Raw genomic sequence first — 15,636 nt, 5'->3', positions numbered from 1 at the left:
GCCAGAGAATCCTGAACATTATATGCAATTGTGTTTGTATTTAGTCTCAAGTAACAGAAATTGCACTTTGGTATAATTTTAACATTATTTTATAAACAGGGAAGGGAAACATATTTGATAAACATCAGCAGTTGGGAATTCCTGCATGACACAAGGAAGAGAGAGGCTGACTGAAAAATCCTCATTAAGCAAAAACTCAGGATAACATGATAGAACATAGGTAATAAGATAAATATATTAGATTTCTCAAATGCCAATAGTGCCCTCTTGTGAGAGAAGTGCTGAAGCATACAATATAATACTGCAACCTATATTCATATTTCAAGTCAGTTTTCCTTTTACTGTTACTTTGAGGTACAACTATATTGTTTCACATTCAAATCTGAAACAGGAAGAATATTAATGAATTCCCCTTATCAGAAACCTAATTTTCTTCCAATTCTTCCAAAGGTGATCAAGTGCTACGTAGATAAGCAAACCAAACAAAAAGCAAAGCAAAAACAAAATAATCAGGTATAAGAAAAAGAACGTAATTATTTATCTTTACCTAAAATGTTTTTTCTTTTTTTTTCTAATTTTGATTCTATAATCTCTTGTGTCCTGGCTGAAGAAGTCTGAGCAGAGAAATTTAAGTAAACAGGAACATAGCCGGCTTCATCTTGTATTCTGTTAAGCAGTGATCTTGCAACTACAGACTTTGTAAAAGAAACAATAGAGAAATAACAGGACATGTACATACCATAATTCCCTTCAATATTTACTATACTGCTACACATGAAGCAGACTACAGAATCCTATGAGCAGCATTATATTTCCCAATCACGTTTCTTCCTTTTCTGTGGGCCACAAGAATGTTCACATAAATGTTTTTTTTCTCTTTTCCCATTCTCACTAAACAAGCGACTCAAAAAGTCTTTCAAAATGTTTATAATGCATTTGTTTTCCTTCTTCCTTTTTAGCTGATCAGGAAATACTGTAAGCTTTATAATGAAGTTATATTTGTAACAGAGAATTAATTTTCCCAAAATGCAGAAACTGTGACTCTTCCTGTAATCCTTCACACTCTCTGGAAATTTATAAAGTTAACTTCAAGCCAAAGGAACCTTGGTGTTGCTTACAGGTGGGTCCCCTGGTCCTGGCTGCTTTTGTCAAATTGACAAAAAGAAAAAAGAAAGAAAAGAAAAGAAAAGAAAAAGAAAGAAAGAAAATGTTTCTTGCCAATTTGCTGCAAGTTCTGCAGCTTTGGAATGTTTATGCAAAGTCATGGCACACATCCAAAGTGTGTGTGTGTGTGTGTGTGTGTGTGTGTGTGTGTGTGTGTGTGTGGCTTGTGTTGCAACAGAATGGCTAATTGCAGAGATGGGAAGAAAAGGGTTGAGTTAGGCCTACAGTAGGAAAAAAATGTTCAAGTCTTCTTCTCTGAGGGAATGCCTTATTTGGCTCACAGCCCTTATGCTGTTATTTATTAAATAAAGAACAATTACACAACACCCAACTGAATGGTGGGAGTCATAATTAGATTGGGCCTTAATCAAAGAATGCCTTAATGAGCATCTCTTTAAATGTTTTTAATAGGTCCTCTTTCCCCCCAAAACCAAATAATTTCACTGTGTAATCCAATACTACTTACCTTGCCAACTCCAGTAATTCCTGTGAAAAGCACAGAATGTTTGACAGCTAGCAGTTTTTCCATTAGAAAGCCATAGCGTACAGTGTCAGTGGTAGGAACAAGCATTTCGAAAAATGGAACTGTGCTTTTGTATTTAAAGGTTGGTATAATTCGCTCCCAAGGATCCAAGCGTCTTGTATCATAATCAATGTAAACACTCCACAAATCACCAGAAGTTGGGAGCTAAAAGGTGAAAGAGTCATGTTAATGTTCTACCAAGGACCAAGAGAAAAGAATGGAACATACAGGAAAATGGGAAACGTTCTATTAATACAGGTATAGGAGTTTGAACCATAAATTGCTCAGATTCTTCGATCCATAAACTAGCAGAAACTACTACCGTAATACATTCTTGGGTTTTTCTCTATAATAATGAAGGCAGAATTTTGTTCATTATCCTCAGAATTTACCATTAAAAAAAAAATCTAATGCAGGTATTACACTATGCATTTTGAATCGGCAAATAATCAAGGAAAACTTGATTTATTTCACATGTTTGCCAGTTGTTGTACATGAGGTTTACTTAGGTTTTAGACCAATAATAAATCTTACAGAGACTAAGAGCCAAGAATGCTGTCTATCAGTCTTTCAGACGGAAGAAAATTATATCAATGATGCCATAAGTGCTGTATCTTTATTTACTGTGAGACCCGGAGGGCAAATAGAGTAAAATCACCTTGCTTTCCTCTTCTCTCTCCACCTCCCAGAAATCAGCAGCAAATGCTGGCAGAGGTGGCAGGAAATAGGGAAGCTGATTCTTTAACATCAGCACCTGTCAGCAAGCCTGAAAAAGAGCTGACAATCACAGATTTGGTGGAGGTGGGGGGTATTTTCAGAAGATAAACCAGGAGAAAGAACCAGCTACTCTCTCTGCTGCTTCATGGAACATGCTATTCCTGTCTGCTGTAGTTAGCCTATCTTTAAACCAAGGTTCAGTCTAGTCAGCTTGTATTAAAAGTAGCTGGACTAGGATTCCAAGTCACAGATATGCTTGGAGACCTCATTATGAGGAACACCCCAATTTGAAAAATCTGAAATCTCTTATTGTCTAAATTATAAAAGAGAACTGGGTCTAGAAACCAAAGGGGAAGTGAGATGTTTTCAGTTATGTTTTCTGGTTCAGTGAAGAAGGAGGTGAAAGCAGATCTTGAGAGACACAGCAGGGGGGAAAAAAAGACTGCCAGTAGGTACAAGGTTAGGTGCATGTAGGGAAAGGTTCTAAGTAGTGATATGTGTTCCATCATTTAGGGATGGAATATTCCATTTCCCTCCAGGCCATGGCAAAACCTTTTTGAAAATGCCGTTCCAGGGATGGTTCCCATCTTTCAAAGCAGAAACAATTCAAGGTGAGCCAAGCTAATCCAGCCCTGAAACAGGTTAGGAAATTGGTCCAGAACATGTTAAACATTTTAAGTTCAGGGAATTTACTTCCAGAAACTGCTGGATCATCTCCAGTTCAAGAGGAGATTTAGCAACATCTACAGAGAAAGAGAACTTTCCCGAGTTCCAGAATGTTCTCTTCCCAAATCTATGAATTTTGCACATTCCTAACCTAACATTATTTTAAAAGTATGTTTGTTTGGGGTACATCTGAATACAGAAACACTTGTTAATATCTCTTTTTATAGGTTAAAATAAAGAAAACATTACTCTTGTTTTATTGCAACATGATAATGAGCAGCATTACCACAAATGCTAATGAATTATTACCACAATATATTACATACCTTGGCATCAGGGTTATCCTCAAATTGCTGTCTTACAAATGTATCAAAAGCATCCCAACAGTTCTCCATTACATTTCCACCCATAGACCACAAATAACAGAAGACAAAGGTCTGGCACACAAGAGAATTTAACCGTGATTGTTCCTGTATAGATAGGTAAAGATGATTAGGGTTAGGTGACTACAAAGGTGATTTTGATAGAAAAATATCCTTGAGGAATATGAATTTTGCATATTTAAATTTATCTTCCCCAGGAAATAGCAGATTACTTTAAGAAATAGGTACTCCACATATTTTGAGAAAGAAAAATGGAGCAAAAACGTATGTGCACATTATAGTCATATTTTATAATATTTAAGCACCATGCCATAACGAACAAATATATTAGAATTTTAATACATAAATTCAAAAATAACGAATATTCACAATATTCAGAAGAAATATAATGCATTTCTACAATACACTCATCCTGAACAATTCAGAAAGCATGATCATGTAACTTTTGATATTTTATTCTCAAATGCTGCTATTGGGAGTTTTGAGTTTAGCCTGGACCAATATAGCTTCAAGCATCTGCAGATCTCCTCAGAGTTCTGGAGGTTTCAAGGGGCAAAACTGGTGCTAAAAGGATTAATAACACTCCATAAATAATCATTCAAAATACAGGTAGTCCTTGCTTTCCTACTGCAATTTGGACTAGCAATATAGTTGTTGACTGATATATAATGTGTCCACGCCTGACTGACAATATCAGTTCAGTTGCTAAGAGAATCACCCTAAATGGATAAGCACAAGGTCATATGACAGAGACTTGCAATTTCCTGCTGGTTTTCCCATTGGGTTATCTTATCATGTCACAAGTCAGCTGTGAAGATCAGAAAGGTAATCATGTGACCACAGGGATGCTCTCATAAGTTCAAATGATCAAACAGGGCAGTCTTTAACCAGATATTTGTATACCTAAATATTGGCCTGATTTTTCCCATTTTAAGGTAGCTGAAAAATAAAAGGGATGCCTTAAGCTAACCTAATCAATTTCACTCATTCACCCCACTCCTCCAAACCAATCCAACTTAATCATATTACCAGCTTATGGCTCACCTACAGAATAGAAATAGGAACTATAGTCCAGAGGCAAAGAAAAGTTGACTGCTTTCGTTTCCATTCACTGATAACAGAATGCCTTCAAATTGTTACAATCAGAATTAATTTCTATAGCTAGCTATCTAATTTTGTATCTCTTTAAGCAACAAGTTAATATCACTACTACAATAGGTTTTCTCTACATTATGCTTCAGGCAGAAACATCACTGCTATATTAAAGATAAAAAACTGCTATCACAACTCTGAGATGGTTTTGAAAAAACAAGAAAACCATTCTTCCTGTACTTGGGTTCTATAGAGAAAATCAGCATGGAAATATTGCTATACGTATATTAAACAGATGGCAGTGGTACTCTGTATTTCTTTGAAATCAACAAGTGAAGCTATTTTTCATGTACTGTTGCTCTTAGGAATTATTTAGACAGGTCTGAGAGGAAATGTCTTTTAAGCAACGGTATTCTAGATGAAGAGAGAGGCTTATGAAGTTTGTTCCACACCTAGCCTTACAAAATGTACTAAAACTAAATTCAAGCAGGTTTGGTAAATAAGTGTTTGATACTTTGAATGTATGTTTCCCGCTACATTATGCACTGTAAAGTGCAGCATAATGTGTCTACGTTATTTACCTAAAGTCCTGGTTGCCATCAAAACCACTGGACCATGTTTGTCATATGTGGGAAAAGACAGCAGTCTAAAGCAAGGAATGTAGGGGTGCTATGTGGAGGGGGGCAAGTCTCAGGACAGACACCATGGAACTCAGGCAGGTGAACAGAGGCTTTGTGTGGGTTATTGGCGGCCACAAGGGTCAGTAGAGGCCTTGGGAGAGCCGTTGGAGGCATTGGGAACATCAGCAGAGGGCTATTGGTGGGGGTGTGCAGTATGTGCTGCAGGCTAAAGGTGGGCACATGCTATATAGAGCAGGGGTCCCCAACCCCCGGTCTGTGGACCAGCACCAGTCAGCAGCATGCCAGAAACCAGGCCACGCAAACAAACAAAGCCTCCATCCACGAGATGCAGGCAGCACATGAAACCACGCTTCCTCCGGTCCCTGGGAAAACCTCTCTCCACGGAACCGGTCCCGGGTGCCCCAAAGGTTGGGGCCACTGCTATAGAGTGCAGGCAGATGCGGAGTCAACCGAGTACGAAATCCTCCGCTGGTTCTTTCACAGGAGAAGAAGGAGGCAGGAGTGATTTACAGGAGGAATTTGCAACTTTCCTTGTCAGCAGTTGTGACCCACTGCTACACTGTACTTGCAATCTGAGCATCCAAGTGCCCAGATTGTGATCACACGACCATGGGGCGCTGCAATGGACAAAACTAACAAATGAAGATTGGTCATAAGTCCATTTTTTTCAGAACTCCCGTAATTTTGAGCAGTTGCTGAATGAATGGATATAAGCGATAGACTAACTTTAGAATAGAATAAGACTGGATTACATTAAAAATTTCCTCTATTTCTTTTAGACCTAACAGATCCCATCATGTAGGAAAAAGAAAGAGGAACTACACAAAGGGTAAAACAAACAGACATACCAAGTTCATGCTGGGTCCTGCCTTTCCAAGAAGTAATGACTCCAGTAAACAGCAAAGAGTAACAACTTTACTTATGTCCACTTGTGTTATGGCTTGGGTACACTTTTTGCGAATATATTTTAGACCATCTTCAACATAACGAGAAAAGAGTTCAAACAAATATGTTCTTGTTTCTTCATTGAGCTAAACAAAAATCAACATTGTTGTACAATTATTGTTTCCTCACCAACTCAGAAAAAATGTACATTTTGTAAGAACGCAAATCTGATATATAGAATAGTATATAATATTGCCCTTTAAAGTCTCCTATGTTAATAGGTCTAGAGTCAAAATAGGGTAAATGAGAAAGAAAAGGGAGGTACTGGTATGCCCAGAGAGAAGATACCAAAGTTTATAGCCATTTTACAAAGCCATTTCAACAATGAAAAAGCAGATTATGAGAACTGAGAATCTCCTTCCTTCCTTCCTTCCTTCCTTCCTTCCTTCCTTCCTTCCTTCCTTCCTTCCTTCCTTCCTTCCTTCCTTCCTCCCTCCCTCCCTCCCTCCCTCCCTCCCTCCCTCCCTCCTTTCCCTATACTGGCCATCTGAAATTCTGGACAGTTTACAGCAATATAGAAAAGGTAAAAATAAATTGCATGGCTATCAAATATAACATGATGATTGCCCAATGTAATGTAACAGCAAAGACATGTTTATAAAAGAAAAAGATTCAATATCTGCTTGAATGCCAGATAAAAAATGCTAAGTGCACCTCTGGGAACAGTGTATTCCATAAATGCAGGGCCTGTAAAAAGGTGGCCTCAGAGAATATTCAATCTTAACAAAAATGTGCAAAATACTTATTTATTATTATGTACTGGATAAAAACGTACTTTTTCTTCAAGGCCTGCCATCCATGTTTTTACATAGGGCATCCACTTCAATTCCTCTGGGTCAATGTATACCATCCCACATCGGCTTACTGTGGCAGGTGAAGCAACTCTTAAGTCTTCTACCTAAAATTCATACAGTAGACACTGCATCTGTTTCTAGTTCAGCATATTCTTAAGCAAAGAAGGCAATGCAGATGTATTGTATCTTGTATCCAAAGTTGTATCTTTGATTCAGAAATAACACCTCTATTTCCTTGGTAATTGAGATTGTAATCTTAGACAAATACAGGAATTGTTGGATTTCATAGCAAAGAGGAAAGCTAGGCCCCTGAAGAAGGATTTCCAAGTCTTTCATATCCTTCATCAGAACTCTAATCAGGGATCCTTGGTGCTCTCTGAGCTTGCTGGTTTTCTTGCAAACATTTCATTACCCAAACTAGGTAACATCATCAACACACTAGCACTGATAATGTTACCTAGTTTGGTTAATGAAATGTTTGCAAGAAAACACACAAACTCAGAGAGCACCAAGGACTCCTCATTTCAACCCTGAGCTACAAATATTCTCCTTTATTGGAACTCCTGTCCTATCAGCTTGAGTCAACAGCATACACTGGCTAGCTCCTCTCAGTAACAGAGACAACACATGAGAACAGTCATAAAATATTAAGAAGTCATACATAATTTTTAAAAAAACCTTTAAACCTAGCCCAGGTGTAAAATTATTGTTCAATTGCAATACAAGCAAGATTTTAGGCTACACTACATTTACTGCCTCATATAAAAGAAATATAAGAAAGAAAACATTGAAAACATCGATGGATTCCCCCAAAGCTAAAATGTAAGAGATAAAATTAGAGCTCTTTTTTTTTTCATTTTGAATAAGACAAGAGGTGTCTACATTTATCCAACTCAAATTAGTTTTGAAGATTTGAACAGTGATGCTGTTCTTGAGGAAAACACTGGAAGAAGCCCAGTGAAATCCAGCGATACTCTGAACGCAGCATTAGAAAATGCATTAAAACTAAGAATGTAAATTACCTCAAACATCATATGGATGGATGGTGTGAGTTTGATTCTTTCACTGTTAGCCAAACAAAGCATCTTGTTGTCATCTAGAACCGTGTTCAGATTTTCAATCCATAGTGCATCCACAGGTCCATCACTGATGATCCATTTATGATCTTCAGAAGTGTCGACTACAGCAGCTCGCACACTAAGTGCCATTAAGCCATCTTTCCATTCCAGAGTTAAATTGTTAACTTCACCATATAGTTCACCCATAGTTATTGATTTAGGATTCAGAACATATGTTTTAACTGGCTGGAAAAAATGATATTCCTCACCTGCTTTATGTAAAGTTCCAAGTGTATCTGCCAAAATTTGGTAAACTGTAGTTTTTCCACCTCCTGTTGGTCCAACAAGCATTACCCCATGCCTTACCAGCATAGTTTCATACAGCTGAATCACTTTACGGATCATGGTAGCTTCAGTCTGCAATCCTTTGGAAAGCATGGTATCTACTATTGTTGACTGCAGCACTCCATAATTATGTTCTGGGATTATGACTCCAGGGAAAAGGTCAGATATAATTCCACTAAAGAAACGAAGCACAAAGATTTGCTCATTTATTTAAGTTATTGGTATCCCATCATTACCAGTGCAAAATTTAAGCTATCAAAGAGAACATTTCACATAGCAAATAAGGGGAGGATTTGAATTCATTCCCCTAATTCTCCTTTTCTTTTATCCCATTTCTCAATTGAAATGCTGATAGACATGGTTGGGTAAAACCCGTATTGGGATTGGGGGTTCTCTATTTCCCAGCTATGGCTAGAATACAGAAATGAGCATAACAAGATAGTTCTACATATTCAATAGGAAAAATAAAAAGCCCAGATTCAAAACTTTTAAGTCTAAAATTGCCTTGTCCTTGCCACTTCCATGTATTAAATTGAAGCAGTCAGGGATACAATATCAGAGAGGATAGTCAGAAACGAGAAATATTCATAACAAAATCTGGATTTTCAGTTTACAGGTACTCACTCATTCAACAATGTCCCCAGAAGTATTATTTATGAAATTTGTATGCTGTCCATCTCACCATGAGATGACTGCGTGATTTATAGTGCAGAGTATAAGAGGATTCTGCAGTTAAGCAAATTTTCATCTGCTTAATGGATATATGGAATCAACATAAACAAAGGCATTCTTATTATGGTTATCCAGCTTCTGATAACCTCTTGCCTGGATTATTACGGTACAGTCATTATGGGATTGCCTTTGAAACAACAGTAGACTGACTAACTGTAATCATACAGAATAGACCTTAAGATTGTTAACTAGGACTGAAGAAGGAACCAAACCTCATCAGTTCTTTAGCATATTTATTGATTCACAATCAGTTTCTGGATTCAGTTTCAAGTGCCTAAGAGTTTAAGGAAACCACCTGTTTTCATTTTATTTAATTGTGTAATTTATAATGAAATAAAAAGCAATAATTAATTTTAAAAGTACCTGAACAAAAGAGCATCATCCGCAAGAAATTTTGGGAGATTCGAATCTCGTAATGCTCTTATTAAAACAACGTCTTCATTCAGGTTTGGATGCTCTCTCTTTAGTGATCTAAATTTAAAGAAAACATTTTTAAAAAATTTATATTAACATTAGTAGGTCAGTTGCATTAGATGTATATATAGGTGTGTGTGTGTGTGTGTGTGTGTGTGTGTGTGTGTGTGTGTGTGTATAGGTCTTTGGTTGTTCGGGTTTTCTCCCGTGTAAAATTGGAAGTGTCTTGGCGACGTTTCGACGAAGTCTCATTCGTCATCTTCAGGCTTCACTTCGTGCTTCTGGGAGCAATGTGTGATCGCAGCTGTTTCTTCCTTTTAACTGCTAGTGGGGTTTGAACTGATTGGGTGGGAGCTTGGCTGTGCTCTGATTGGATGGGGTTTTTTTTGTGCTCTGATTGGCTGGGGGTGTGTCCTGTTTGGGTGGGGGCTTGGTTGTGCTCAGTTTATTTATTTATTTATTTATTAAATTTTTATACCGCCCTTCTCCCGAAGGACTCAGGGCGGTGTACAGCCAAAAATAAAACACAAGATATATACAATTAAAATTAAATTAAAGTTTAATACAATTAAAAAAAATTAAAGTTTAGTCTGTGTTTAGTCTGTGTTGCAGGGGGATTGAAGTGAAGCCTGAAGATGACGAATGAGACTTCGCCGAAACGTCGCCACGTCGAAACGTCGCCAAGACACTTCCAATTTTACATGGGAGAAAACCCGAACAACCAAAGACCTACATACAAACACCCGTGAAAACCTCAGAAAACAAACATATATATGTCAGAAAGCTCAAAATGCCAAATGAGTTGCTAATCCAGTTCTACAGAGGAATTATTGAGTCTGTTATCTGCACCTCTATAACTGTCTGGCTTGGTTCTGCAACCCAACAAGAAAGACACAGACTTCAGAGGATAATTAGAAATGCAGAAAAAACAATTGCTACCAACCTGCCTTCCACTGAGGACCTGTATACTGCACGAGTCAAAAAGAGGGCTGTGAAAATATTTACAGATCCCTCACATCCTGGACATAAACTGTTTCAACTCCTACCCTCAAAATGATGCTATAGAGCACTGCACACCAGAACAACTAGACACAAGAACAATTTCCCCCCCAAACCCCATCACTCTGCTAAACAAACAATTTCCTCAACACTGTCAAACTAAATCAGCACTATTATTAATCTTCTCATTGTTCCCATCACCCATCTTCTTCCACTTATGACTGTATGACTGTAGTTTTGTTGCTTGTATCCTTACGATTTATATTGATATTGATTGTTTCCTGATTGCTTATTTGTACCCTATGGCTATCATTAAGTGTTGTACCTTAATGATTCTTTATGAATGTATCTTTTTCTTTTATGCACACTGAGAGCATATGTACTAAGACAAATTCCTTGTGTGTCCAATCTCGCTTGGCCAATAAAATTTTTTATTCTATTCTATGTTAGGTATATACAGTATATGAATTTTATAACTTCTTGTGAAATAACACTTTTAATGAATACCAATATTTGATAAGTACCAATCTTAGGGATTTTGTAGTTATTAGGGAAGGCCTTTATAAAACTCCTATACACATATGTATATCTAATGCAACTGACACACTAATATTAATATAAATTTAAAATATTGTTTTCTCTAAATTTAGATCACTTGCTCACGTTTGCCTTGATGCTTTCAACACAAACACAAGCAAGAAATCTACATTTACAGAAAATAGCATTTTAAGCTTATATTAACCTTAGTGTGTCAGTTGCATTCGACATACATATGTGTATAGGAGTTTTATAAAGGTCTTTCCTAATAACTACAAAATCCTTAAAATTGGTACTGAATCCATAAAACACCTTTATTATATACCAATATCCTTTCTCTTTGCTAGGTATTTTACACATTTTCTCTTTCACAATCATATACAGACTGCTATGATAATTCTGCTTATTGTATTCCAAGTTCTATATAATATTAATCATATCAGTGTAAAAATATTCATTAAAGTGGTATTCACCAAAAGCATTATTACACATAACCAGAAATAATTTTATTTTCTACATGTCTACCATATAAAGCTTTTCCTAACAATGGGGGAATGTATCAGCCTCTGTATACTTTGAGTTCCACAGAATTGCTACTATACAATAGTTCTCATAAAATTGGACTTCATAGAACATATGAGAGCCAGTTTGGCCTATTGATTAAGGCACCTGACTAGAAAATGGGAGACCATGGTCAAGTCCCACCTTGACCATCAAAGCCAACTGGATGACGTTAGGCTAGTCACTCTCTCAGCCCATTCCACCTCACAGGGTTGTTGTGGGGCAAACAGGAGGAGGAAGCTGTGTATGTTCACCACTTTGAGTTATTTGTAAAAACAATAAAGGCGGGGATACAAATAAATAAAGGAATAAGTAAATATTTTACCCTGCCATGACCAACACAGATTTGACAGCTCTCATTCCAAAATCATAGTGGTCTTGTTGGGAAAGCTGTTCACTACAGAGCTTATACATTTGAGTCATCTTCCTTGCAAGTATTTTACTTGATTCAAATCCTTCAGAATACAGGATAACCTGAAATATAAAATGCATTCTTACAAAAGTCAGAAATCTTAAGCATAATTAAATAACTAGAGAACTAATTTGTTCTACTTATTAAGATGCTGGCCTAGAAACCAGGAGATTGTGAGTTCTAGTCCTGCTTTAGGTATGAAAGTCAGTTGGGTGTCTTTGGGTCAGTCACACTTTTTCAAACTAACTCAGCTCATAGAGTTGTTGTTGTGGGGAAAAGAAGAGGCAGAACGAGTATTAGGTCATCTTATTTAGCACATATATATTATAAGGATAGATACTACATTTGATTTTAATAAAAGGTTGCTAATTGCAAACCTATTAGCCTGTTGAAGAAAGTATATGCCAAATACTTTTAGGTATTTGGGACGGAGACGGGGCCAATGCGTTGGTTCCGTCCCAGGCGACTGATGACCCGGAGAGGTTCCTGACGGAGCTTGGGCCGTTCCCTGGTGATCTGGCCCAGGGCTCGGCCGAGGAGCTTGTCGCGACCTGGGAACGGGCTGCGGTGGGCGCTTTGGACCGTGTTGTGCCTTTGCGGCCTCTGACCCAGCGTAGGTCTCAACCGGCTCCCTGGTTTTCCGAGTAGCTGAGGGAGATGAAACGCCGGAAAAGACGCCTAGAGAGTGTTTGGAGGACCAGCCATTCTGAAGCTGACCGAACACTAGTTAGGTCTTATATTCAGACCTATCTAGTGGCATTGAGGGAGGCCAAGCGGGCCTACGTTTCTACCCTCATTGCGTCGGCAGATAACCGCCCGGCCTCCCTGTTTAGGGTGACTTGCTCTCTCCTTCATCAGGAGGTGCACGATGATCCCTTACAGGGTTGTGCTGAGGATTTTAGTAAGTATCTGTACGATAAAATCGCTCAGCTCCGGGACGGTTTGGACCAAAATTGGATAGTTTCAGGCGAGGTGACGGAGGCTAGTTTTGTTGAGACCATCTGGAATGAGTTTGATCCTGTGGCTCCTAAGGACATGGACAGGTTGCTGGGGCGGCTGAATGCCACCACATGTTTATTGGACCCGTGTCCCTCTTGGTTGATGCTGGCCACTCAGGAGGTTACACGAGACTGGCTCCAGGGAATTGTTAACGCTTCCTTGAGGGAGGGTGTTGTTCCCACCGCCTTGAAAGAGGAGGTGGTGAGGCCCCTCCTCAAGAAGCCCTCCCTGGACCCAGCTGTTTTGGGAAATTACCGTCCAGTCTCCAACCTTCGCTTTGTGGTGAAGGTTGTTGAGAGTGTGGTGGCACATCACTTACCCCAGTACCTGGATGAATCTGTCTATCTAGACCCGTTCCAGTCCGGTTTCCGACCTGGGTACAGCACGGAGATGGCTTTGGTCGCGTTGGTGGATGACCTCTGGAGGGCTCGGGACAGGGGTTATTCCTCTGCCCTGGTCCTCCTAGATCTCTCAGTGGCTTTTGATACCATCGACCATGGTATCCTGCTGCAACGGTTGGGGAGTTTAGGAGTGGGAGGCATCGTTTTTCGGTGGTTCTCGTCCTAACTCTCCGACCGATCGCAGACGGTGTTGGCAGGGGGGCAGAGATCAACCGCAAGGCGCCTCCTGTGTGGGGTGCCACAGGGGTCGGTTCTCTCCCCTCTCCTGTTCAACATCTATATGAAGCCGCTGGGTGAAGTCATCAGTGGTTTTGGGGTGAGATATCAACTGTACGCTGATGACACTCAGCTGTACATTTCCACCCCTGATCACCCCAATGAAGCTGTCAAAGTGTTGTCTCGGTGTTTGGAGGCCGTGCGGGTTTGGATGGGGAGGAACAAGCTCAAACTCAACCCCTCCAAGACTGAGTGGCTGTGGATGCCGGCATCCCAGTACAGTCAGCTGCAACTGCTGCTGACTGTTGGAGGCGAATCATTGGCCCCAATGGAGAGGGTGTGCAATCTAGGCGTTCTCCTGGATGGATGGTTGTCTTTTGAAGATCATTTGACGACCGTCTCCAGGAGAGGTTTTTACCAGGTACGCCTGGTTCGCCAGTTGCGCCCCTTTCTAGACCGAGATTCCCTATGCAGTCACTCATGCCCTCGTCACTTCTCGCCTGGACTACTGCAATGCTCTCTACATGGGGCTTCCCTTGAGAAGCACCCGGAGGCTCCAGTTGGTCCAGAATGCAGCTGCGTGGGTGATAAAGGGAGCCAATCGTAGCTCTCATATAACACCTATCCTGCGCAAGCTGCACTGGCTGCCTGTGGTCTTCCGGGTGCACTTCAAGGTGCTGGTTACCACCTTTAAAGCGCTCCATGGCTTAGGACCGGAATATTTACGGGACCGCCTTCTGTTACCATATGCCTCCCACCGACCGGTGCGCTCGCATAGAGAGGGTCTCCTCAGGGTGCCGTCAGCCAAACAATGTCGGCTGGCGACCCCCAGGGGGAGAGCCTTCTCTGTGGGGGCACCTACCCTCTGGAACGAGCTTCCTCCTGGACTCCGTCAACTTCCTGACCTCCGGACCTTTCGCCGCGAGCTGAAGACGTATTTATTCTTCCAAGCAGGACTGGCATAAAACGGGTTTTTAAATTGGATTTTAAATGGGGTTTTATATTATGTATTTTATAATTAAATTATTGGCCATATTGAATAAGTTTTTTAATTGGTTTTATTGTATTGTATTGTATTGTATTGTATTTTATCTGGCTGTTAACCGCCCTGAGTCCTTCGGGAGAAGGGCGGTATAAAAATTAAAATATTATTATTATTATTACTATTATTATTATTATTAATATTATTATTATTATTATTAAAACTTTTAAATAATTTTAATAGTAGTAATATAGTAATTAATAGCAATTATTAATTAATAATTATTATTAAAACTATTGGATTGTATCCAAAGTGAAAATATTCATTCAGAAGGGATTGTTTGACCTTGGTTTGACCCTTTGTTTAGTCATGTACCATTCAGTTAAAAAAAAAAACTCCTCATGGCACCCTTTTCACAACCTTCACATATTGCAAATTATGTTTTTAATTCCTTCTAAGCGGGAGGTTTGGAAAAAACATTGTTCTGGTTTAGATAGATAGGCTGGGCTGCAGAAAAGGCGTAAGCAATGGAATGATGGACCTGCTCTACTATTGTTAATTGTTGCCTCTGGCTCTAATAATAGGTATTGAAAAAGTACCTCTGCAATCAAAGCATAGTTTGGAACCATCATAGAAAATGGCCTGAAGAGTGCTTTTAGATTGTCAGGTAACTCTGTTCGTCCAGCATAGCCAGGATTCATAGTAATAAAAGCTGCACAAGTCATAATTAATTTGATTTCGCGTCCTTCAAACATAAACCGAGTGACCTTTTGTAAAAAAAAGAAAGAAAAAGAAGAAAGCCATTACATTTATATTTACATTCAAATTACATTATTCTTTATTTTAGTCATAGATCAGAACCTACATGAATACAATATAATTATACATAACATATTAATTTATATAAAATATAAAACCATAGTATCATAAATATAACAATAAAGCAACGCATATAAAAATTAAAATATCCAGTTCAGCATTATTTCTTCCCATTATATACATATTCCAATGTCTGCTCTGAAAAGCAAAAACAAAGGAAGCAATGTTTCAAAATC

At 39.0% G+C, this 15,636-nt stretch overlaps 1 protein-coding gene across 1 annotated transcript in view; it reads right to left on the bottom strand.

Annotated features, from left to right (window-relative positions):
• DNAH6 (dynein axonemal heavy chain 6) overlaps nt 1-15,636 on the bottom strand; it is a 187,960-nt gene that overhangs the window by 127,354 nt on the left and 44,970 nt on the right. Inside the window, exons 28-36 of the mRNA XM_058168036.1 lie at nt 15,181-15,348; nt 11,897-12,045; nt 9,424-9,531; nt 7,948-8,503; nt 6,907-7,029; nt 6,035-6,217; nt 3,397-3,540; nt 1,631-1,852; nt 548-695 (exon numbers count right to left, since the gene is read on the bottom strand). Of these exons, the coding sequence (XP_058024019.1) occupies nt 548-695; nt 1,631-1,852; nt 3,397-3,540; nt 6,035-6,217; nt 6,907-7,029; nt 7,948-8,503; nt 9,424-9,531; nt 11,897-12,045; nt 15,181-15,348 (1,801 nt within the window). The remainder of the gene's footprint in view (nt 1-547; nt 696-1,630; nt 1,853-3,396; nt 3,541-6,034; nt 6,218-6,906; nt 7,030-7,947; nt 8,504-9,423; nt 9,532-11,896; nt 12,046-15,180; nt 15,349-15,636) is intronic.

This window comes from Ahaetulla prasina, chromosome 2 (genome assembly GCF_028640845.1).
Source record: "Ahaetulla prasina isolate Xishuangbanna chromosome 2, ASM2864084v1, whole genome shotgun sequence".
NCBI lineage: Eukaryota > Metazoa > Chordata > Lepidosauria > Squamata > Colubridae > Ahaetulla > Ahaetulla prasina.
Note: the sequence above shows the minus strand (reverse complement) of the source record. Positions and strands in the feature narration are given on the sequence as shown.